The sequence below is a fragment of the Bemisia tabaci genome, chromosome 5 (genome assembly GCF_918797505.1).
Source record: "Bemisia tabaci chromosome 5, PGI_BMITA_v3".
NCBI classification, from domain to species: domain Eukaryota; kingdom Metazoa; phylum Arthropoda; class Insecta; order Hemiptera; family Aleyrodidae; genus Bemisia; species Bemisia tabaci.
Window position 1 is genome coordinate 6318528 of NC_092797.1, and position 26143 is coordinate 6344670.

A 26143-nucleotide genomic window follows, 5' to 3' on the forward strand; every position below is an offset into this window, starting at 1 on the left:
TTTTCCAGTGCACTTCTATGATGACTCTGTCTAAACATTAATTTAGTGAATTCATATTTCTATCCAACGGTGTTTCTTTACGAGGATGCTGAGATAATGTGTCCGTTTTTTGAGGCGTGACGTCACACGAACGCGTGCGGCGAGTCTTGGTCGTGTTTCGCGAAGGCTCGGCACTCGGCAGGGAACACTTGTAACTTCTCACAAAAACACAATGTTTGATTGTTCCTCCCCCCCCCCCCCCCCCCCTCGCGCGCCCGTTCATGCTCCCACTGCAACTCCCGCATCAACTCCTGTCGAATATTTCCGTTGCCACTTTTATATTTTTCTTCTGATATTAAGAATGAAAGTTAGAGCAAGGGACCACTCTGCTGTGCTAAGGAAAAACGCCGTAAGAGCCTTCAGAAGTTGCCACATTTCCTCTGATAAAATAAAAATTTATTAGGGAGGTTGTCAGTATTTTTCCTCAAATTTTTTAGACTATCTTGTTCGCAATTTTATCTGAAATATCTGAAAATTTCAAGGAAGAACATGCATACATTTTGTCAATATAGCACACGTATTATCCCGGAAAATTTGGAAACTCTCGAATTTTCATACGACGTTCTTCCTTGGCACGGCAACACTGGATAATGTGCATGTTTAAGCATTCTGATGTATGTTTCCTACTCAAAATTTCACGAATAACACGATTCGCGCGCTAGAAATGGGTCAGTGGCGCTGGTCGCAGAATCGCGATTTGATGCTTGATTCCTGTAAACTAGCTAAAAATAATAAGATCTGTTCAGACGACAACTTTCTACGTTCAATAATACCGGAGATACCGTGCTTTGAAAAATTCGGTTTGTGACGTTATCCACCGCGGTTATGCATACCATGATCTCCTTCACCTCAGATTCATCAACTACACACATACACACATTTGCACTGGTTACTCGACGTGAAACTCAAATGAAAGCAAAGTGGAAGAAAGCAGGGGTGTCATTACCGCGGTGGATAACGTCACAGATCGAAATTTTCAAAGCAAGATATCTCGGTCAATATTCAACGTAGAGAGTTGCTGTTTGGACAGAACTTATTATTTTCAGCTGATCTACAAAAATCAAGCATTAAAACACGATTCTGTGACGAGCGCAACTAACCCATTAATAAATCGCACTGGGAAAAAAAACATTGGATCCAGAGTCCAGACTCTTAAAAACATCGACAAGAAAAAGTACTCTTGATTCAATCAGAATCTAGCTTAAATCAAGAACCAAGCCTCTTAATGTAAGCGGATTTCGTTTCGATTCAAGCAAAAATCCAATTGAATCAAGAGTATTTTTTCTTGTCGATGTTTTCAAGAGTCTGGACTCTAGATCCAATGTGTTTTTTTCCCCAGTGCGAAATATTCGTAGCTCAAGTCCCCTAAAACCAAACTGTTAGAAGTAATAATATCATCCGAAATGACGATCGTGCACTCACTATTCGAGTTCTACCCAACAACTTTACACCGCCCTTTCCCCCGGGACTCATGAAAAGACGAGGTCCAGCCGTGAACGTTCCACGCACTTTCACTGCTTTGAAATTTCGCCCGTTCCCTGTCGACGTTGACGTGCGAGTGACGTTTCGACAGCCCGAATTTGCCTCCCGTTTGTTCCTGGCGCACGCGGACACACACCCCTCCCCCCCCCCGTTCCTTACACACACACACACGTTACGATACATATACCGGCTGGGCTTTTTATCTGAATCCAAGAAAAGTTGCGTATGTGTAGCGACTTAGAAGTGGACGTCGCGCATGTGCGACGCGAAAAAAGGGGAGACGGATAAGGTGGTATCGGTGGTAAGAATTAAAGTGTAACCCACAGAACACTAAACAAGTTTTTCTTAGAGATATTATTTTGGCTTAAAGCGTCGCTTCTTGTCGACAAATTTTTTTTTTTTTTTTGATACTTAAAATCCCTGCGGATTTAACTCGGCAGCAGTTTTTTGAGTGAAAAAATTGTCGTTTTGCTATCGTTAAAGTTATGTTTAAAAAAACAATGACAAAACAAAGTTTCTTCAACTCAAAAAAACCAAATTTTGTCGACAAAAAACGATGCTTAAAGTCAAAATACTGTCTTAAGATAAAAATTTTTCAGTGAATGATCCGTACATTTTCTATGCTTCCGGACCGCCTCTAAAAAAGCAGTACCCTTCCCGGATGAGTGGACTCCCTATCGATCGAGCAAGTCCTTTTAGTTGATCGGACGGAGAAAATAACTCAAAATAACTAAATGTAACTATGAAGACGAACATTTTGAGACACTTTTTAATTTCTCGCTCCCCTAGCTTTTTACTTTGGAAGGAGACTTACAATTAGAATGAAATGGGCGAAATAAAGCCCCGTTCAGTGACACTGTTGCCTAGGGAGTCCAATGATGCCGTGCTGAGGAAAAATTCCGTAAGAATATTCGAGAGTTGCCAAATTGCCCCGCATAAAATAAGTATTTTCCAGGAAAGTTCTTTTCCTTATTATTCTTTGAAATTTTCAGATATTTTAGATCAAATTGCGAACAAAAAAGCTGTCTGAAAAATTGGAAAAAAAATATCCAAAATTATCCCAGTAAATTCGTTTTTTATTAAGGGCAATCTGGCAACGTCTGGAGGTTTATACGACGTTTTTACTTAGCACGGCAGAATGCACCGTTGGACGAGGTGCTATCGCTGTCGGTGCTCACCAGTCACCAAGCGCGTGCAACGGTGACATGAGACTCCGGATGGACACACAGCTTGGCGCGTGCCGCGACAGCACTTCCTATTCCACCTGTCTGCCGTCCGCAGCTTGACCACTTACTGTGCCGGAGAGAATAAAACTCGCCAATCATCGACTTCGAAGGTAGCCAACAGGCAAACATCGAATCGTCAAGAATCACGCCAGTTGGTAAACTCATCGGCGCGTAAAAGCGCACCAATCTAAATGACAAAAAGACGTTGAGGGAGCAATTTTGGAAAAATCGCTTGGAAGTAAGATGCATCCACCCTCAACAGGCTCGGAGTGGCCATAAGGCCAATCTGCAATTGGCAGATAGCCCCCTTGGCGCGCCGAAAACGCGCCCCTCTGACAGACAGCAAAATAAGAAAAGAGAAAAAATTACGACCGAGGAATATCTGCGGAAAATTTCTTAAATTGACGGAAGAAGAGAGAGTTGGGCGTAAAGAAATGTGCTTTTACGCATGATAGTGGTGAACAAAGGTCCAAGAACCACTTTCTGAAGCGTAAACACTTTTTTGTGAAATTCTCACCTTCTTGTTGACATAAATGCGCTTCATCATCCCCCTCCTTCATTCACTATGTTAACTCCCTTGGAAGCGATGGTCGGTTCGATTTTTATACATACTCACCCTTTATAGACTTCTTGAGAGCCGTTTACAAATATTTCTTCCTTTTCAAAATGACTATTGATTTGGACATACCGTATAGCATATCTCGGGTAAACTTAACCTTAATTTATCTCGAAATTCAAAAATATGAGGCATCTAAAATGTAAACGCGATAGAACTTTTTGCGCAAATAGATGTCCACATTACACATGAAAAATGTAGGACGAGATGGCGTGAGTCGTAAACTCGCAATGCTCTGCTCTATGCTACTATCATGAAGCACCATTACGAATAAGACAAGCGGAAACAAACACAATATAGAAATAGAGGGAGGGAAAGGATGCGCGTTTACGACGGCGCAGAGATACAACTATTCGTACTTGATGGACGTCCGTGCTGCATCTGAAAAATTGAAGGCGCGATGCCGCGAAGCGAGAGCTCTCAATGCTCTGCTGATTCTTGTCGGTTCTTGTCTGATTCTTTTTTGGGATGGATTTGCAGACCCACGTCTTAAGCGCGTGTAAACCGCAGCACTGGCTCGGTTCTTTCAGAAATAATGGTGCTTGGATGCGTCTGGTGGCTTTAATTTTTTATGTTTTCTTTAATTTCAGAAGTCTGTCGGTTACTTCAATACGTTCAATTTTACAATTTTTACTTTGTACTATTAAACCTGAAAATAGCGTAAACTTGTGCTGCTTTGTCAAAATTTTCTGGGCCCCTCTCCACGTAGGGGATGCCCTACCAGGAAATATCACATCACGCCCCTTTGAACAGCCAAGGGTTTACGCCCTCAGATGCGAGCCAGTCCTACCCTGACCCTCAAAGAGAGGTATACAGTCGAAATCTCCGATTATCTCATTATCTGAAGAGGGGCGTAACCACCAAATCTTCAGAAATTGAGATTTTGACGGAATGCTATAACTTGAGGATATACGCATCTTACTTCCAAGCAATTTTTCCAAACTTGCTTGTTAAACGTCTTTTTTTAACGCTTGAATACCTGCCTCAGTAGAAAAAGGGCGTGATTTTCGAGCCACTTGCACCTCTCCCAGCGGAAGGTGCTTCTTCAAGATAGGAATCGTGGACAAGGGCAAAAACTATGATTTTTGTAATTGTCATCGAACTTATATGCTACTTCCCTCTCAAAATACTGCTGAAAATGGCAGAGCTGAGCTGTTCTGTGGAAGAAAAGCGTATTCACCAAACACTGGAAAAAAAAACACATTGGATCTAGAGTCCAGACTCTTAAAAACATCGACAAGAAAAAATACTCTTGATTCGATCAGATTTAAGCTTAAATCAAGAACCAAGCCTCTTAATTTGAGCGGATTTCCTTTTGATTTAAGCTTAAATCTGATTGAATCAAGAGTCCTTTTTCTTGTCAATGTTTTCAAGAGTCTGGACTCTAGATCCAATACGGTTTTTTTCGAGTGAATTTATACAAATTTTCATTTCTTGTCCAGTTTTTCCGACCCTCTGGCAGGTTTGTTTCAAGTTGGCCGATCACCGGTGAGCAGGGTACAAGATGACCGAGTGCCCGACAACCGGGAGAAATTGATGAGAAGCGAATGTTGATCTCGATCCACTTGGCGGAGTGTAAGTGGTCCATGCGTAACCGCTCACAAAGCGGCGGTCTTTAGCGCTTTTGTGCGGGGGGCGCGCGCGCACCGTTTTTTAAGGTCACTGTAAATGGGCGACATTGACGACGGCCAAGCGACGCCGTGCCATCGGCTCTCTTCTCGGAGTCAAAATACGGACGACCCGACCCGATAATGAAAAGTGCTGCTGCTACATCGAAGTACGCAATTTTCGTCTTTTCTCCCACGAAAGGGCGTGAATACATTTCAATGCGTGTGAATGCACCCACGCAATTTTTTTCCACAATTTTTCTGATTTTTACATGAGATTGAAAGTAAAAATCAGTGAAATTTTCAGTTCGGGATGTTCAGGATTCTCCAAGTAAAAATGCAATTTACAAGGAGAAAAAAAACCTCGTGCGCGGGACCCGAAGTTTAGGTCATATGGATCTCTGAAGTTTTCAGATTGAGCATCTGAACACTTTAAGTCTAGCTGTCGAGGTTCGGATCACACATCTGAAACTTCAGTTCTTACATCTGAAGTATCTTAGATGCGAAAACCGAAGTTTTTCGGATGTGAGAACCGAAGTTTTTCGGATCTGAAAACCGAAGTACTTCAGATGTAAGAACTGTAGTTTCAGATGTGTGATCCAAACCTCAGCAGCTGGACCTTATGTGTTCAGATGCTCAATCTGAAAACTTCAGAGATCCATATGACCTAAACTTCGGGTCCCACGTACGAGGTTTTTTTCTCCATGTACAAGTGGAAATTCGGCAACATTGAAGTGACGGGCTTGGGGGATAAGGTGCACAAGCGCAGTTTTCGAAAAAAAATTGAGATACGAATGATCTCAAGTAAAACTAGTCCTAATGCACAGTCTGTGCAGTATTTGCTCCGAAATTCCAATTTTAAAGCATCATAAAGTCAGTTTGAACTTTCTTCCCGCCATTCGGATTGATATAATTTCGAAACTTCAAACACAAATTATTTCTCAAAATAGGAAAAACAGCCTTTCCCAAGAAGCGGTGATCGTGATAAGTTGCGGTTTGATCGGGGAATGCATCGCAATTTTGTAGACGTCGCGTCGATTATTTGCATTATTATCGGATTACAAATTGCGATAAATTGCGATTTTATCGCTTAAATTTGAGATAAAATCGCGATTATATCGACGGCGATTTATTGCAATATTGTCGATCAAAAAATCGTGGTAAATTTACATAACATGTCGATGTTATTAAACACTATTTTTACATGGAGAAAAAAACTTCGTGCATGTGACCCGAAGTTTAGTCATATGGATCTCTGAAGTTTTCGGATTGAGCATCCGAACACTTAAGGTCCAGCTGCTGAGGTTTGGATCACACATCTGAAACTTCAGTTCTAACACCTGAAGTGCTTCGGTTTTCACATCCGAAAAATTTCGGTTCTCACATCTGAAGTACTTCAGATGTAAGAATTGAAGTTTCAGATATGTGATCCGAACCTCGACAGCTAGACCTAAAGGGTTCAGATGCTCAATCCGAAAACTTCGGAGATCCATATGACCTAAACTTCGCGTCCCACGCACGAGGTTTTTTTCTCCGTGTAGAGATAAAATTGCGACAAAATCGAGGATAACCGCTCAAATGTTGATGATCCTAGCGATTTTATCGCCACAAATTGTTTAAAAAAGGCAACTTAATTTAAGCATATCGCGATTTATCCATTCAAAAGTGCTGCTTGAGTTAAGCGCCTTGTTCTCCAAGCCACTCGAATGTAGTTACGCTGTTTCGTGATGGGGACGACGAGGAGTTGTGGCGCCCTGAAGCGTGCTCCTCGCCGGCGAGTGGCGAGTAATCGCGGCGTTCGGCGTTAGCTTCCTCGTTATCTCACATTTTGCAATTCAATAATCCAGGTGGCATTTCAAACTCGCTGAAAGCTGAGAAAAGGCTCGTTCCATCGTAATCAATGGCGCGCAGAGCAACCGGAGCAGCCCCACTCGTCCATTCTACGCTCGAGCCTATTATCACCGCCGGACCTCACCTCCGGGCGTTGAGTAGAAACCGCGTAACTTCAACGGAATCCGCATGTTAATGCGTGGTTTTGGCTAAGCACGGTCGGAGAGAAAAAACCACAGGTTTACCGACGGTTTCTATGGTATTTGCGTGGTTTTTAATCGAAATAGCGGGGCGAAGGAGGAACTTCTTGCCTGGGCACGGTTTGAAGATTATTTCCTGCTGTAACTTTCATAATGAGACTCAACTCATTGACCGATGGTATTTATCTTCGTCTTGCAGCATCTAGAGCACAATTATAGTTTATTATAGTGATCGTGTGGACACTGCGGGGTGATTAATATTGGTGGACAAAGCTACGGACAAAGAAGATAAAAGTGATAGGTATCGAGGGATCCTATTGGTGGAAGCGGGTGGTTGCAAAGGCACAACTAAGGTAGGTAAAAGACTAACTAACGGCATGCGGCAACCCACGAGAGAACCTTTAGTTAGTCCTTCGTTTTCTCCCTTAGTCTATAGGAACCACCGTTTCAACCAATAGGATCGCTCCATTCCCCCGATGTCTTCTTTCACTATAGCTTTGCTTATCAATTTCAAGAATCAGCCTGCTGGAAAATTCATTTTAGGAATCTACCATCTAGGGTTCATGGGGGCCTTAGAAACCTAACACGGAAAAAAGGGGGGGTGGGGTTTTTGGATGGATTCAAGTCATGTGGTTTCATACTATTTACTCAGTTTTGAAACGAATCCCTGATAAAATGATCAGTAGAACAGTGTCGAAATGCCAAAAATATAGTTACAGTTTCTACTGATCTCAAACTGATGTCAGTAGAGGAGTTAATTGATGTCAGCGAGAGATTTGACTGATGTCAGTTAAGGTCAGTAGAATATACCACTAGAATAGAAAAAACCAAAAAAATTATAGGTGACGTGAAATGTGTGGTTCCACTTATTCTGGTTAAATATCCATTCAACTAAGGGGCTTGGAGGACAAGGCGCATAAGTGCAGTATTTACGATTTCAAGAACTACGTGTTTGAAGTATCAACATTAAATTGAGCCTCATGGCAGAAAGGAAGTTTAAACTCTCTCGTTGATGTTTTAAAGTTGGATTTTAGTTGTGAATTTTCCACAGATTACACTTTCAATATGTTCTAGTCGACTTCTAGAATATCTCAATTTTTTCAAAAACTGCACTTATTCGCCTTAGCCTCCGAGCCTCTCGACTCTACTGCTCAAATGAACGTAATTCTGCCAAACGGAGCTATGTGCATTAAGACATGAGCCCTGCGACCCATAAGAATGTGTGCATAACGAGGCTCACGTCATAATGCACATAGTTCTGTTCGGCAGAAATACGTTCAAATCATGCATCGGAATGAATGAAAAGCGACGAGAAATGACAACGCGGGGAAATAAATGGGACATGAGTAGACTCATTGTAAGATCACCTATCGTCACGGTGGTAATGTCTCATGACTTCTCTCCGACACAGCTATCATTGTTTCGCTTCCATCCGTCCGACTCGATAAAAGTTCCTAGTATGTACCTGATCTGGTGCACTTAGTCAATACATTACACATGATCGCGTCGGGCCTGGTGTCGTCCGAGACGGGACTTATTAGTATCCGATCACACAAAAACCTCGTTTCTACGATCAGTTCTCAGGGGGCTTGAGCGGTTTTCGCATCTTGGGTGTCCGCGTTTGACAAAGCTTTGATTGTTCTCGGCCCATAAAAAAGCGATGAAAAGCTGAGCCGGTACGTGATCGAGGCGAACGATTCGTCGTTCTCGGACGAAAGCGCGTAACTGCAAATCAACGTTGCCGAATTTCATTTCACAATTGTTGTTTTTACTCGGCAGATATTGGTCATTTTTCATCGAAAATTTTTAAGATTTTCCGATTGGTTGTATTGTAAATTCGGCGAGATTTTATACAGAAATTGCGATGTCATTTTTTAATGAAGAACGAAATTGAGGAAGTAGATTTTGTGACCACGGAATGGAGATACGTTCTTTCGTCCGATGGATGACGATGGATTGAACCTGTGTGTGCGTTCGAATTTGGGTCTCGATGAAGGGGGACCATTAATCGATCAAGGTCGTGGAGTTGGAGTCGTGATGGTAAACATCGACAGAGAGAGTGGCATTTCATTGAATTTTAAATTGATCTGTCACGCGGTTTTTGGAAACCGCGCTTGGATCAGGGGGCTCGATGTCCAAGAAAACGTAAACTGTTTTTTCGGTATTGAAATGATATTTTTCGATTTTTGATTCGTAGGACTTTTAGGTGTCGGTCTTTGCTAGCTTAGGAACTTCGAGGGACTTATAAGGAATTGATGCATGAATGAAAAATGGACTTTTCATTCAGAAAACGAAGGAATATTCATATGTTTTTGCTACTTCACTCAATGCGCGCAAGCTGCAATCCAATCGGTTGGTTGTGCTGAGAACAGAATCGTGCTTTGATGGTTGACTACACTGTAGAGAATCAGTAAGAAATAACTGAATTTCAGTTCAAAAAAATTGTTAAGTTTAACATTAATTAAGACAGTTTAAAAATATGCCTGGTCTGGACAAAGTATTCAGCCAATATTGTCACAATATATGTAAATGAAAATTTAAACAAAATGACATTATTATGAAAATGGACTCATTTTTAACGAGGTCGCAGATTTTGAACACTAGGATTTGGCCGATTCGGTCGATTTGACGCAGAGAAAACTATCACCGAAAAAATCAACCAACAGCTTGTGTTACTTCGGGTCAGTGTTCGAAACTCACAAGCGCCAACGTACCAAACGTGCCTAAGAAATCGGTCATGTCCCCTAAAAATTCCCCCAAAAAATCCTAATTTTTCTGTTGGGTGTTTTTTTTTGAAATTTCGACGAACGGCATCGGATTCTGACTTCTCACGAAATACGCCATGATATATAGGCAAAAAGTCAATTTGGCCCCTGAAAAATCTTCAATGGCCCCTAAAAATCGAGCTTGATGGGCCACATGGCTCCTGAAACTCAAAGGTGAATTTCGAACACTGCTTTATTGGGTATTACTTCCTATTTACCTACCATAAGATTTTAGTTAATTTTTCTTGCTTTGCACTCTAGTTACAAGGACTCCCCAAGCTCTTTCTCTCTGTAAAGTTGACAGATTCCGACAACCATGCACAGACACCGTGAAACAAAGCGGAGAAATTGGGATTGAGAAACAGAGAATATCGGTAATCATATTCACATTTTCTGAGAAGCATCTTCGGAGACGATGCCATGATTAGCGGCGCTACTTTGCTGCCTCACGCATACAATTTCGAGGCCCCGTGAGGTTGCCACAGCTGAGACATCCGACGAGCGAGAAATGGAAAGTTCGGCTATTTTTCTGCGAGGAGACTGATGTGATGCACCCATCTAGCAACAGCCACGGAGAGTTTTTTCACTAGATTTAGGTCATTGCTATGACAAAGGAAGAGTGCGGAGTGCGCCTGCGCGGCATGCCTACCAACCCTTGGTATCTATGAGTGCGCCTATGATTGAAGTTTCGAGTAGACAATGGTCGCTAGCGGCGAGGGATTTTTGCGCATTTAGAGAATGATAAACACGGTTAGATAATGGGCGTTCCCTAACGTAACGTAACGTAACTTAACGTAACCTGACCTAAACTTTCAGTGAATTCATTTTTTTAGATTTTTAGTCCGTTTTTTGAACATTTTGAAAGTTTTGAAGAGTTGATACGACCTTAGACCTGCAAAATTCAATTATTGCCAATTTCTTTGGGTGCGACTATAGAATCCCTTTTTTTGTGCTATCATTTCATTTCCACCAAAGAGTGTCTTTTAGATCTTCTATGCGTCAGTCGAAGAGTGGCAATTCAAAACCTGGCATCATGGGCGGATCCGGACACTTTAAGTGGGGGGACGGGGGGGGGGGGGGCTTTCCCAGAAAATTGTGGACATTTTGAAGCATCTAATATGTACTTCCGAGTAAATTTCGTCATGAATAATTACTGAATTTCAGCGTCCTCCCTTCTTCTTTCTCCCGTTCCTCCCTTCTTTCTTTCTTCCCTCTTTCTTCCTCCTTTTTCCAGAGGAGCAGGGGGAGGGGGTGGCGCATGCCTCCTACACCCCCTGGATCCGCTCATGCCTAGTATGCGCCAATAAATGTTGCTAAGGTTGTGCCTGGCGTTTCACACTGTAGAGGAACTTGACAGCTTTCGCTCTGTAAACTTTCCACTGAGAAATTTCCCCGAAATTTTGGACTTTTTTTCGACACCAGACCCGCTCCTTTTAAGTCACTCGATTTCCATCAAATGCAAGAATCTTATGAACACCATATGTCGCTTACCGGGTTTTGAATTTTCACCCTTTTTCCATGGGCGGTCTTTGAAGGAACTTCTTGAAAAGATCGGTTTGGCAACGTTGGACTCGTTGTAAGTACGTGTGAGCCATGTTCGGTGCGATTGTAAGACACGGGCGCGGGCCCCGGCCGAACAAGTTGTGAATGAACGCGAGAACAAGCCCCCAACCCAACGCCCATTGTTGCCAGATGGTGCTGCAAAATCACCACTATTATCAATATTTAAACCCGTGTATGATATTTAAATTTAATTGAGCAACCTAGCAACCTTGCAAAGGCTGCACGACTCCCGCCATGAGCTTCTTTACAGTAAAGAAAAGTAACCAACATGTTGTGTTTATATGGGAAATAGACCAAAAAGTGACCAGAACACGCGGTTGTTGCCTTTTGTTTGGTGTTTCTTTGGGTTACATTGACCAAATAATTGGGTTGAAATTTGCAGTCTCTTCAAATTAGTAAATCGAGTATCAAACCAGGATCGGGTTGGAGATCGTCCAATGCGCAAGTCACTGGCAAGTCGCATCCCCTGAATGACATCGGGAGAAAAAAGAGTACATGAGTTCAGCAGGACACTTTCTGCATCCCCATGTGTCTCAGAGTAGCCAAATCCTTATGGTTGATAGGACCGAAAAATTGACTCAAAGTAACCATAAACACAGAAATTTTAAACTTTGTGCGGCCACCCGCAAGTCGCAACATCTGAGCGTCATCAAGAGAGACAAACTTACATTAGCTCACAATTATTCAGGACACTCTCTTCATCCTCAGAAATATCTCAGAGTAACCTGCGGTTTCGATCGATTCAGTCTTAAATTTGATCGATCAACCAAGTCCTTTTGGTTGATCTGACCGAAAAATTGACTAAAATTAGCTATAAACTTGGAAAATTTTAACAGTATACATCATTCTGAGTTCTAAGCAAATCTATACAAATTGTCTAAGGACTGGCAACGCCGGAGCCTGGAGCCGGCCCCGAGGACTTTCACTGTCACTCACACATTTCCCACCATTCTTGTTGGGGCCGGCGAAAAGAAGAGAAGAAGAGCAGGAGTGCGGCGGCTAATTAAATAATTAAGCGGCTCACGCACCCTGTGGTCCCCTATGAGTGGTCGCCGCACGCCGTGTTCTGCCACGATAAGTAAAAACGCCGTATGAGCATTCGAACGTTGCCAAATTTCTCATCAAAAAATATTAATTTATGAAGAAAAGTCCAAATATGTTTCCTTCAAATTTTCAGACGTTTTAGATCGGATTTCGAACGAAAGCCTCTGAAAAATCGGAAGAAAAGTATGGACGGATTCTCCTGAAAATTCGTGATTTGTCGAGGGAAATTTGGCAACGCCTGATGTCTCATACGACGTTTTTCTTCAGAACGGCAGTGTTCGTGTTGGTCGACGAGCGGTGCGTTCATGATGGGCCACGCATGACGGCGCGCTCGGAGATGACAGTGAGGTGACACGGCTCAGCCTGGATTGAAAAACAAGAATTCAATTGGCCACTGAACGAGTTATGAATGGAACAACTACTGGACAAGGTGCGAATTTAGGCGTTTTGATCAATGCGATAAGCGTGAATTCCTTTCATTCACAAGTTTTTCTTCTTTTTAAATTTCCATCTTTGCAGTTTAAAATGAAAAAAAAAGAAGAAATAAAAAAACCACTAAGAAGTGGCCCGAACTGTATGTTGGACTCTAATTTTAATTTTTGGAATTTCTTGGCTTTGTTTTCCCCGCGAAATGGTGTGGACTCACTACAATTTCTCCAACTTGTTATATGCAGTTTTAGTTGCATTTCCAATGCCATTTGAAATAAGTACATAATGTAATGCATAAAATGTGAATCTAACGACTACGCGTATTTAGTTGTTTTTTCTACTCGCGGCGTTAAAGTCTCCAGGTACACATGAAAACTCCTGGAGTCATTGACCACTGATTTCAGGGTGCAATAGACCATTTGACAAGATTCGATTTTAAGCATTATGAAAGACTTTTTTGGGACACAATTTGTACAGCAAGAATTAATGAGAGAAACTCGTAACGAAGATGTTAACGTTGTTTGGTGCACCAATCCAAACCTCCCGCCCTTCGTTAGAGTCTTACAGCGAGAGACAATATGATCGATTTCTCCTTTGTTGGGTTAAATGTTCACGGCTTCTGAATACAACTGTACCTCCTCAACGGTTGTCTAGATTGCATATCATATAAAATGAGGGAAAATCTTGCGCTTAGATCGACGCGACAACGCAAAACAGCGAATTTCGCGCAGTGATGACGATTTCTCCTTTGTTGGGTTAAATTTTCACGGCTTCTGAATACAACTATACCTACTCAGCGGTTGTCTGAATTGCATATCGAATAAAATGGAGGCTAATCTTGGGCTTAAGCCGACGCGACGACGCAAAACTGCTTATTTTTCGCAGTGATCGAACTCCTGTTGCTGAGTTAAAAGTTCACGGCTTCTGAATACAACTATACCTACTCAGCGGTTGTCTGAATTGCATATCGATTAAAATGAAGGCTAATCTTGCGCTTACGCGTAAACCGACGCGAAGACGCAAAACTGCGCATTGTAAAGCCGTTAAGTTTAATTTTCAGATGAAATTGACCACTACACATCGTGCTTCCTCATCAAAATACTATCTAATAAAATGAGGGCTAATCTTGCGCTTAGATCGACGCGACGACGCAAAACAGCGAATTTCGCGCAGTGATGACTGATGATTGTCTGGATGAATACTTTGCTAGGCAAGTTTCCGTTAATTAGCTTAGGTGTGCTTAACCAATCACTCAAATCATTGATCATCAGTCGTCATCGGGTGAATCCGGGCGCTGACATCAGAGAGAACCTTCTACAATGTTGTGAAAGTAGGAGTGCGGGTTCTGTAAAATATCACATTATCTCATGTAAAATCTTGCAATATCGAAAGATTTCTATTTTTCTCCATTATACTTTATTAAATATCACATCTGCCACACAGTCGTTATGAGCGACGGGACACGAGTGATGCGACAGTTTCGTGATTCAGCGCCCTGCCTCCGTCCTCCGTGTCTCCGCATGGCGCATCAACTAACAGTTTCTCCGACTGTCACTCCTCTGCGATAATGACACTTTATCTGGCAATAACTTGTGAATCCTCCATAGCAAGTAAACAACGCAGTTAACAACCGGTAAATAGTCAACTAATTCCGCCTAATCTCGATTTTAATCTAAAACAAACTCATATTTACTTTTCTCGAAAGTCAGAGACTACTAGACTGGGTGGAGGAATGGAAAACTCGGGTGACACACCGGAAAGCGACAGGTTGGCAATTAAGTGACGGATGATGTAAACTGCCGCGCTAATTGTAAGTAAAAACGACGTCTGATCTTTCGGACGTCACGAAAATTTTCCTGGCACAAGAGGAATTTTGTAAAAAAAAACTTTTGACTCTTTGTCATTATAAGTTTCAAAGATTTTCACTCGTACTTCAATCTGACATTTCCGAGAATATCAAGCGAAACTATTGATATCTCTTCCCAAAATAAAGATTTAAATGAAGGAAAGTTGGCATCATTTAAAAGCACATACGGTGTTCTTAGTGAGCACGGCATCAAAGAGCCGAGATAAGAGACAGACAAGACTTTGGAGACCGAGTCTTCACGGCTTGTTTTCACGGTTGCGTTAAATGCTGTAATCGGAATTGAAGAAATGAGAAATCGTTATCTGCAAGGAAAGTTGTTTTTATCCCTATTTTCAAAAACCCACCAGAGGAATGAGTAATGTGATAAAATAAAAAAAAAAAAAAAAAAAAATAAAAAAAAAAAAAAAAAAAAAAAAAAAAAAAAAAAAAAAAAAAAATTGAGCAAACGGAACAGTCTAAATTTAAATAACTAACTATATACAATCCCTCGTAAATATACCACTATACTACAAAAAAAATTGCCCACTTTCCTAGTCGTACTTACAAGCAATGGAGATGTTGCTCGTGTGAGGGATTTGCGATTTGACCATTGATTCTTAAGTAAAAGTGTACGAGAAACACGATGGTGCCACTGGTTTTCTCTGAAATCATCTCCCAAGCTCAAAAAAAGCTCTCAAAGTGAGGCCAAAATGGAGGGGATATCCCACGCTATCCTGAGAGTCCACTTCTACATCAAAACAAACTCTCCATGCAAAGAAAGGGAGCTTATACATTAGCAGGGTTGCCGTGTTTTCAGTTTTGGAGTCCCCAAATAAAGTGGCAACCCTGCTAATGTATTTGCTCCCTATCTTTGCATAAAGAGTTTGTTTTGATGTAGAGGTGGACTCTCAGGGTAGGGTGGGATATCCCCTCCATTTTGGCCTCACTTTGAGAGCTTTTTTTGAGCTTGGGAGATGATTTCAGAGAAAACCAGTGGTACCATCGTGTTTCTCGCGAACTTTTACGTAAGAATCAATGGTCAAATCGCAAATCCCTCCCACATGCAACATCTCCATTAGTTAAATTGTTATTGTTTTTTCTGTAGTAAAAATTATTCCAGCCTCTGTAAGTATGTAGCATTGACAGCAGGATCGCAAAAATCGTTATCAAAAAATCAAATTGTAACTATGACCAGAAGAGTATAGTGAGACCTGGGATCTACTATGATGCTTCTTGTAAGAGAAACGATTCTTTTTTCACCAGGGTATTCCCGTTTATCCAACGTACATTTTACAAATACTCGCGTGCTATCCAGGCGAACTGAAAAGTGCGCAGGAGTCGACTTTTACTTTGATGAACGCAAAGTCAAAGCTCATTTAACGAGTCCTGAGCGAGGACCTTCGAACCCAGCCACGCGAGGTGCAAGAAAGCTATCCTTTCCCGCAGAGGGAGGGTGGGGGAGGGGGGCGTGGATCTGCATTACATTAAAAGCTTCTAATTGCACGGAAGTCGGTTCTTACACGTACTACGCCGAGGAGTCATTAGGCGACATAAGGTCTTGTTTCGGAGCGATGAATTTCTCCCGCCAAAGCGGCTATTGCAAACTGGAGCTCTCAGGGTTAAAAACCATTTACGCCCATTTTAAGAGGAGCCTTTCTCTCCTTAGTAATGCTTGTATTCTAGGGCTCATCAGATGTTTGATTTTAACGTAGACCGATTCCTTTGAAGCTTGAATCATTACCTATCGATATCATCCTACTTGAAGCTATGTTGAAGAATCGATTATTAAGGCATAGCCTGATTTTCGATTCTTCTTCATAGATTCAAACGGTAGAGAAACGATTCATCGCGAAGCACGACAAGGTACTGATCGATTTACTATCGATCGTACTTGTAGCAAGGCGGTCAGACAGGAATACACACTGTATATAGCTGTCATTATCCTTAACGGATGAGTGATGAGGTGATTTTTACCGTCGCCGTGTTTAGTACAGAAACCGCGGATGTATGCAGGTTGGTCGTTGGAGATATGCGGTTCTTGTTTCGGAGGATAGCTTAGTCTCTGCGTTTCGTCCTGAATGGATGTTCTACGTAGCAACCAACTTTTTTTGCTGAGAGAAGGATAAGCGACCATAGTCACGAGATTGTAACATTACGTTTAACGGTGATTATTATTATTTATCTGTTTCAATGTACTAAAAAATAGGCAAGAAATCCTTCACAACGTTAGTTTTGGCTTAATTATTAATTAGTAAACAGATTCTTGGTAGGTTACACCTGTATCAGGTTTCCTCTTTTAGCAGGAAATTTGAAGTTTTCGAAACCAGCGCTAAAAAAAAGAGGTCAACATCACGGTTGGGAAATAATGGGCCTGTTGCGCAATTTTGTTATTGCTTGTATTGGAAAAGCTAAGGATTCTGAAGTCACGGGAATTTTTCCGGAGTTTTTTGACCACCGAGAACCGCCTAAAAATCAACTCTAAAACGCCCCAAAATTAGGATTTTCAAAGGCCACTTGTACGCGGAAACGGACCCGGTACTTCCATGACGTCACAATCGTACACGACAAAACTGGTCTCTTCATCATTTACAATGTATTTCTTCATGAGGAATTGCCGGCCGTAGTGTACCGAATCTGGCGACCGTTTTTGAATGGGTCGGTTCCTTGAGCAGCTAATCTTTACGTTTGGGAGGCGATTTCAAGATTTTTTTAACAGCTCCATCGTTCCTAATTTAAAATTTGCCGATTGTGTCAGATATTAATTCGCAAATTCCCGCACCTTGCAAAGGGCACTTTTCGGAAATTTTCGTTGCTCAGTCGGGTTCTACGTAAAATTTCGATGAGGAAACGTGTATCAAAATGTTTAAATTCGTAGTTTGTCTAATGCTTCATTAATTCACTTTTAAAGATGTCGGTTTAGAATGGGCTCGAGGGCCTCCACGCGAGATTCTTCCCACCTTACGAAGGTGCCTAGTCGGGTCTTCCGGCGAGCTTGCAGGTCCCATAACTTTGCTCCAGCTCATCGGAGCGGATTTCTTCACTCTCGCCGTCTTGGTCTTGGTCTGCGGCCGGTCATTGTAATTACGGTCTCTTCCGCGAAGAGTGCAAGTTCTCGGCGCGAGGCGAGGCGATAAACTTGACCCAAGTGCATCCCAGCGGCGGCCGGCGGTCATTTCTTCTTCTGCAGGAAAGTGGTGGAACCGGGGCCACTAATACCCGCTCGGGCCCCGTCGGACGCCCGCCGGCACGCGGCAGTCGCACGTAACGCACGCTCGTCTTCCCGGCGCGAGTCCCGCCGCATGCCGCCGCATGCCGCCGCTAGATGACGCTTAAGGGGGCCGAGTCACGAACGCTTGTTCGCTGATCGGGGGAAAATCCATGGACGGGACCAGGAAGGTTTCAGGAATTTTCGTCCAATTGTTTTCGCCCTGGAGAATTTTAGTCCAATAAATTTTGCCCAGTACCACTTAGTCCAGTGAGTTCGGTCCGATATTTTTTGGTCCAATCCATAAAATGGCCCTGCGTTTCATCTCTCTGAGGGCTGATTATTGCAACTGACAGACAGAGCGATAGACGTTAGAGACAGAAGGAAAATGGGATGATCCTATTCTGCCGGGCTTAGGAAAAACGCCGTAGGAACCTCCAGGCGTCGCCAAAAATCTTTTATTAAAACACGAATTTCCTGGTAAACTTATGAATATTCTCCTTCCAAATTCGCAGGTATTTTTTATTCGCCATTTCGCAAATTTGGGTCTCGATGAAGGGGACCATAACTGCCGTGCTAAGGAAAAACGCCGTAAGAACCTTCAGACTTTGTCCAATTTCCTTTATAAAACACGAATGTCCTGTTAGCTCATGAATATTGTCCTTCCAATTTTTCAGATAATTCTGTTCGCATTTTCGCCTGAAGTCCCTGACAATTTCATGGAAATCTACTCATCACTTTCCTCAAAAATTAATGTTTTATCGAAGGGAATCTGGCAACTCTCGAATGTTCATGCGGCGTTCTTCCTTAGCACGGCAGTATTGGTGGAAGCGGTCGGTTTCAATGGACAAAGGAGGTAAGTAATAGACTAACTAACGGCAACCCGCGAGAGACCCTAAAGTTAGTCCATCATTTCCCTTCAGTCTATGACAATTACCGGTTCCGACCGATGGGAGCGCTCCATGATCCCTATGTCTGCTTTGCTTATAGCTTTGTCTATCAATTTCAAAAATCAGCCAGCTGGAACTTACGGTGGGTACGGATTTGATCGACATGAAGCGATCGGAAAACAAGAACGTGAACCGATCGAAAGCGGTTCGATCGAAAATAGATAAGGAAACCGGTGTCGATGCGATCGACAATTTAATTAAAAACCCTGTTTCGGTTCGATTTACATGAATCGATCGACAAAATTAATCAGGCGCGAGAGGCTAGGATCGGTTTGATCGCATTGCATTGCTGAGAGTGCTGAGCTAGTCACTTGCAAGTTGCAAGCTCTAAGTGATAATGAGAGAAACCTTGAGTACATTAATTCAGCAAAACACTCTCTTGATCACCAGGTGTCTTATTGTTAAAATAGCCTACGAATTTGGTCGATGTAACCAACAATTTGGTCCACCGATTAAATCCTTAAATCCTTTCGGTTGATGTAACCGAAAAAATAAACTCGAAGTAACCCGAAGTAAGCATAAACACAGAAATTTCTGGAAACCGCATACTCGGTTCTGGGAACCATATCCTCTTTTGGGGGCCATATTCTAGGTTCATGCAACAAAACTTTTCAAAAGTTTGGTTTGAAAGTTCGGTTGCATGGACTGAAGATATGGTTCCTGGAACCGATATACGTTTAAAAAAACACCGAATCGTATACGGCAGATCGTCCCCTTCCAGTCAAAGTATCACAAGCACCATGCGACGTTTAAAAATTTCCATTGTTGGTTGACTCTGTTTGAAAATTTCACTGAATTCTATTTGAATTCTCTTTCTAATCCTGAATTGTTTTTTTTTACTCCATTTAAATGAGAATAATCCATGCAGAGTATGCAAACATTTCAAAATCATGAGTTGAAAACGCTGACTCCGCGAGTTTAAATATTAGAGCCGAACACAGATCGGAGCGGCGCGGTACCAGCGCGAGACGCGCATTGGCGCCTACAAACCTAGATGGATACTTTACGCATTGCGCAACGCTTGAAGTTTCCATTTAGGTTTGTAGGCGCCAATGCGCGTTCCCCGCTGGCCGGCGGCCGTCCGCTGCGCCGCAGCGTGCCACGGCCGGCGCCTCTAGCAACTACTTCACCATAGAGGTGTTGCACAGTATCATACGAAATTGAAGGCGCTCCAACATTTTACACATTAAAAATGACAGGCATCCTTGGCTAGAACGGAGCTTTCCTCGCAAAATAAATCAAGATACCACGGCACAAAAATAGAACGGTAGTCCCAGAACTCACTAAGTCCTAGCATCCGTAGTTAATGACGCTACCATTTTACTTTTTTACAGATAAATTGCTTGACCAAGCTGTTAAAAAATTCCATCAAATTTTCTTTGTGTTGCCGATAAAATTCAGTGAAATTTTCGAACAGCTTTATTGAGCAACTTCTCTGTGAAAAATAAAATGGCGGCAAAAATTTTTAAACGTCGCACGGTGCTTGTGATACCTTGGCCGGAAGGTGACGAAATATAGATCAGCGAAGGTACTTAAGGTTCATACGACCGAACTTCTCTCCTTCGTATGTAGGTGTGCGGTGGAACACCCTAGCTTTTTCCTGCGCACGCCATTGGCGAGCGATCTGCGGTGGGTGTGTGCGGTAGAGTTTGCGGCTAGTTCGGAAAGACGGCTCCCAGCGGTTAGACGGACGCGAAGAAAGTAACGACCGAACCCGTCTTCGTCTATCGCGAGTGCAAGGTTGACGTCCGTCCTTCCAACTTGAACTTGCGGACGTGGTGCCTCGTGCCTCCACCGTACAATGGAACGAGCCAATGAGAGAAGTCGGACAAAATTCGGAAACTTGGAGAGCCTTCATTGGGGGGAAAAAAAATCGGTAATGTGAACCGGTTGTGTGTTCGGTGTTCCATATCATCCCAAGTATTCGGTTTGTCAAACTGAACTTTCGGTTCATGTGATCGAACGTTCGGCATATATGATCAAACTTTGTTCGTCAGTTTACTTCACCGCACAAGTTCGACGGAGAAAAAAACTTCGTGCGTGGGACCCGAAGTTGAGGTCAAATGGATCTCTGAAGTTTTCGGATCATGTATCTAAAAACTTGAGGTCCAGCCGCCGAAGTTCGGGTCAGATATCTGAAGTACTTCGATCTATACCGAAGGGTTCGGGTCACACATCTGAAGTACTCCGGTACATACCGAAGTGCCTCGATGTCTGACCCGAACTTCGGCGGCTCAACCTCAAGTTTTCGGATGCGTGATCAGGAAACTTCAGAAACTAACATACGACCTCAACCTCGGGTCCCATGCACAAAGTTTCTTTCTCCGTGTCGATTACACGAACCGAAAGTTCGGTTTGACAAACCGAATTATTTGGGATGATATGGAACACCGAACTTCGGTGCATACGACCGAACTTTTTTTCAGTGTTTTATCTTCGGAATTATGAAACAGAAAAATTTAAAAGTGATACTATTGGTTTTTTCGTGAAATTTACTATTGATAACACTCGTTGTAAGTGAAATTGCGACTGCATAAACGACAGAATTTGCAATTATAGCTCAAAATTCCATGCCGAACTTTTCTAATAGCGCGTATCACTGTGCGACGCTCCCGACTTACCGAGCCGGTTCTTGGTCGTTACATGTTACGTTTTACACCGTGTGTCATAATAGGAGCAGCCGGCGAAAGAAATTAAATGAATTGGACGTATTTATGCTAGAAGGAACTAAGTTACACGCAAACCCTATGCACATAGTTCCTTTTCGCGTAAATACGTCCAATTGCGCTTTGAGCAAATGTTTGCCCGTCAAACTTTAAATGGTTGTCCGGTGAAATTTAATGCCTTATCCGCCGGACACTGCGTTATGCGCTGTTATAAAGAGTACGGTTTTTTTTTTGTCTAGGTATAATTTTTCTTGTGTATGAGAACGGGTTGATTGCCCCGTACAGATGACGCAGCCACATAAATGCAATATTATTCGTATTTTTACCGTTTTATACTCATGTTTACATTGGCGGCGCCAGTGTTGTACGTAACACTAAAAACTGATCTGGAAAGGCTTGCACCGTTTCGCCTATGGTGCGAATAAAACTCATTGACATGAATGATGACGGAACTTTGATATTCTACCGTGCTAAGGAAAAACGCCGTATGAAAATTTGGAGGTTTGCCGAATTTCTTTTAATAAAATATGTATTTTTGATGACATTCATGCACATTTTTTCTTTAAATTTTCAGATATTTTAGATCAAATTATGAAAAAATTGTCTGAAAATTTTGGAAAAAATATTTACAAATTTCCCAGCAATTTTGGTTTTTATCGAAGGAAACTTGGCAACGCCTGAAGACTCTTAAGGCGTTTTTCATTACCACGGCAGTAGTTTCCTTGATGTTGTGAATGTTGACAGGGCTCCCTTCAAATATTTGACCGTGTAGGGGATATCATGAATTCTATAGATTTTAATAATGGGTCCATTTTTTCTTGACCTTATGTTCCCATGCCGGTGTGATCGCTTCTTCCTTCCTCCTTTCAGAAGAATCGTTAATTTGCAATTTAAAGCGCAAAAAATTAATTATTTACACGAAAGAAAGAATAATAATTTGCAGACGGCAAAATAAAAAAAAATATCGACGTCTATTCCTCATTAGCAGCTTTTATTTCGATGTGCCTCAGCAAACTTCAAACGTATCATGTGTCGGAACGTCCCACGAGTATTAGGACAGTGGCGTGGCAAGCTTTGCGATATATCGATTAATCTGCCATTTAAACCTATGGAAAAGTATCGATAAACAGGAAGTTCGCAACCAACACCTTAATAATCGATTCTTTACCATAGCTTCAAATGGGATACTATCGATAGTCGATTATCACGCCTCGCCACTGTATTAGCAGAGAATCAAAACTCACCTTCCTGAGAGCGGAATTAAAAATCTGCATTATCAACCGTTATGCAAGTTGTTTATGTTTTCCTTACCTGCAACACAAAAAAGAAAATGATAAATCGTGTCATCAATGAAACATTTTTTTAAAAAAAAATTAAAGTAAAGTACCTAAAGTAAAAAAAAAATGACGAAATGAATGAGCACGAAATTCTTGGTCGAGTGTACGTCTATTATGTGCTCATCTATACTGGAAAAGAGACTTTCGTCTACAGAGGCAATATTTTCAAGTTATTTTTGTCGAGTTGGACTGAAAAGTCTGATTTTCAGGTACCGAAAGCGAACTTTCTACAGTTTCCGAAGGATCGATTATTTAAATTGAGGGACAAAGAGTACGACGGGAAAATGAAGCGATCCTATTGGTTGAAACGGGGTGGTTGCTGAAGACGATGAAGGGGAAAATGACATACCAACTTCAGGGTCTCTTGTAGGTTGCCGTTGATAAGTCTATTACTTACCTCATTTATCTATTGCAACCATCCGCTTCCACCCGTAGGATCGCTTTATTCCCTCTTTGTCTTCTTTGACTATATCTTTGTCTATAAAGTTCAATGATCAGCTGGCTGAAAGTAAAATGTGAGCACTTCAGTTAGACGTTTTTCTGCTAAATGGAACTATGTGCAAGTAGAAAGAGGGGTTGTGCTCTTTAGTTGAGGGCCATAAGAATGAATGGGGTATTAAAGCGCCAGTGACGTAAACGGCAACGAAGCCATCTCCATTGCGTTTCTCGCTCGGCTTTAACTCATGAGCCCTGTCCACAACGCTCTTTTCACATATCCACGGCCCATGAGTTAGCGATCAGTTTCTTTTGATTTAATTGAAAATCCTGCTTTTCCATTTTCTCAAAAGAAATTACAACCACTTTTACATTGTTTCTTATGCAACTTGCACGAGCACACCCCATCTTTCCATTTGCTTATAGTTCCTTTCAGCATAAATACGTCCAGTTCATTTCTGTGTTTATGAAGGGCTCAAAATTTACAATGATTCATTATTTCATTTCCTCAAAAGCGTGATAAAAAAATGATGAAAAGCGGAAATTGGTGAGAAGGTCGATTAAAAATCCCAGTATTTGTGATAAAATGTTGCAGCAGTGAGGAGGCGCATGGATGCAAGACCAAAGGCAGCAGTTAGGCATGGGTGATTCTGCATTAGGCTAGGCAAGGCCTCAAGGTCCCGGCCAATGATGGGAAGAGGATGCCATCAAATTGGAGCGACAACGCGCGAAGACCGAACAGGCTGATTGATGCGATTTTTGTCGAGTGACCAAAAACAATCGCAATTCGCGACTCGTGACGGGGCTGTCGGATGTCGGAAGCGCGCCGAGGTCCGTCACAGTGGGTGAGGAAAAGTGAATTCGTGGACAATTAAAATAAGCAAAGATTGGCTACCGTTTGATGAGAAATCGATGTATTTTGCTGAATACAACCAACTTGAGCTTGAGAGGAAATTCGCCGCGAATTTTTAGTTTTAAAACCTCTCATTCCTTGATTTTTTTAATTCAAGAATTCATTAAATTCAGAATATCCTCTTATAGAGGAAATTATGAGGGACGGAACAATCGTCGGCTGTGATTTCCAATAGCTTCTATAGGCGACTTCACAATTTCTTATAGCCTTTTATAGCCGATGGCGATTAAGCAACAGCCTGGCGATAAAGTGTATGCTAAAACAAGACCAATCCACACAGGTCAGTCATTGCGCATCTTTTTGAAAGCCACTTCCCCGCCCGGCCCTAACTCGGCTGCACTCAATAGTACGTCACAATGGGTGCTCCCATAAGAAATACATTGCAAGCACTCAATAGTACGTCACCGCGCAGTAGAGTACCAAAACTCGTCCACGGGAATGACTGACCTGTGTGGATTGGTCTTGGTTACTATAATTACGGATGCTAGGACTTCGTGAGTTTTTGGACTACCGCTCTCTTTTTGGGCCGTAGTATCTTGATTTATTTGCCGAGGAAAGCTCCGTACTTTTGAGAAGGATGCATGCCATTCCTAATATGTTGGAGCGCCTTCAATTTCTTATGATACTGTGCAATACCTCTGGTGTGAAATAGTTGCTTCAGACGCCGTGGCACGCTGCGGCGAGGCGAGGCGGGCAGAGAGCGCGAAACGCGCATTGGCGCCTACAAACCCAACAGGGATACTTCACGCATTGCGCAATGCGTGAAGTATCCCTGTTAGGTTTGTAGGCGCCAGTGCGCCGCCGCCGCTCCGCTTTGTGTTAGGCTCTAATATTTTATCTCTTGGAGTCAGCGTTTTTCAACTCGTGACTTTGAAATGTTTGCACACTCTGTATGGATTATTCTCATTTTAATTGATGGAAAAAAAATATGTAGTAAACGAAAATATAATGTGCGTTTTGTAAATATTAAAGTGATATTCCGTATAAACTTATGGATTTACAAAGCACAAGAATTTCTACACAATTTCTTATAGCCTTTTATAGCCGATGGTGAAAAAGCAACAGCCAGGCGATAAAGTGTAAAGCCCGGCGACAGGAACTTAAAGCCCGGCTGTATAATTTTTTATCGCTTCGTGTAGCCCGGCCGTATGATTTTTTCCACTTTCTGCAGCCAGCTGTGTGATTTTCTATCGCCTTCTTCAGTCGGCTATAATAACTCTGATGGTATTTTAATTGAAACGCAGCTCCTATCGCCAATTTTTACCAGGGTATTAATAAATTCGTTGTTTCCCGGACGAAGGAACGAAACTCTATTCCAAGGTTGCCATATTGACTCAAAAGTCAATTTTTTGACAAAGTGTACCAGTGTAATTACTGTCAAAAAAATGTCTGGTTTTTGCATGAGATCAGAAAATAAATCAGTGTGATTTTCAGTTAGAAACGCGCAAGATTCTTCAAGTAAAAATAGAATTTTCGAAGAGAAGTTTGGCGACATTGAAATGTAGTTACTTTCTTTCGTGAGGGGAGCGACGAATTTCAATAATCAGTCATAAAAATACTGCATTGTTTTCTGATCCAGGCTCCTGTTAGTGGACCATGGACCACTAGACAAGGTACGAATTTAAGCATTCTGATACATTTCTCTTAACCAGAATTTCACGTAAAGCACGATTCGCGCAACAAAAACTAATGAAACAAACTCCAAACTAAGATATTAACGTTATTATTTCACATTGGTTACGAGGTATTTGAACTGCCCGCTGACAAGAAACTCAAAGCTCTACGTGAGTCAAATCGTGCACTACAACGGTTTCAAGAAGCTTCTCAATCGAGTAATATTCATTTCCCACCATGTGTTGTTCAAACTATAAGCAATTTGCAACAATTGAGCCAAAGCGTCAAGATTGCGGTTGCCAGATTTTTATATCGCAGAGACTGTCATGATAACGTTTAGCGCACGATGTGAATCACGCAGAGCATTAAGTTTTCA

General features: G+C 42.1%; 1 protein-coding gene across 8 annotated transcripts in view; it reads right to left on the bottom strand.

Moving 5' to 3' along the window:
• The window catches only part of LOC109034885 (sodium-dependent nutrient amino acid transporter 1), a 186652-nt gene that overhangs the window by 24120 nt on the left and 136389 nt on the right, over nt 1-26143 (bottom strand). The window contains exon 2 of one of the 8 annotated variants that reach the window (XM_072301131.1): nt 22713-22779. The exons of the other annotated variants lie outside the window; for them this stretch is intronic. Coding sequence (XP_072157232.1) covers nt 22713-22742 — 30 coding nt within the window. The 5' untranslated portion in view covers nt 22743-22779. The remainder of the gene's footprint in view (nt 1-22712; nt 22780-26143) is intronic. 8 annotated transcript variants of the gene reach the window in all.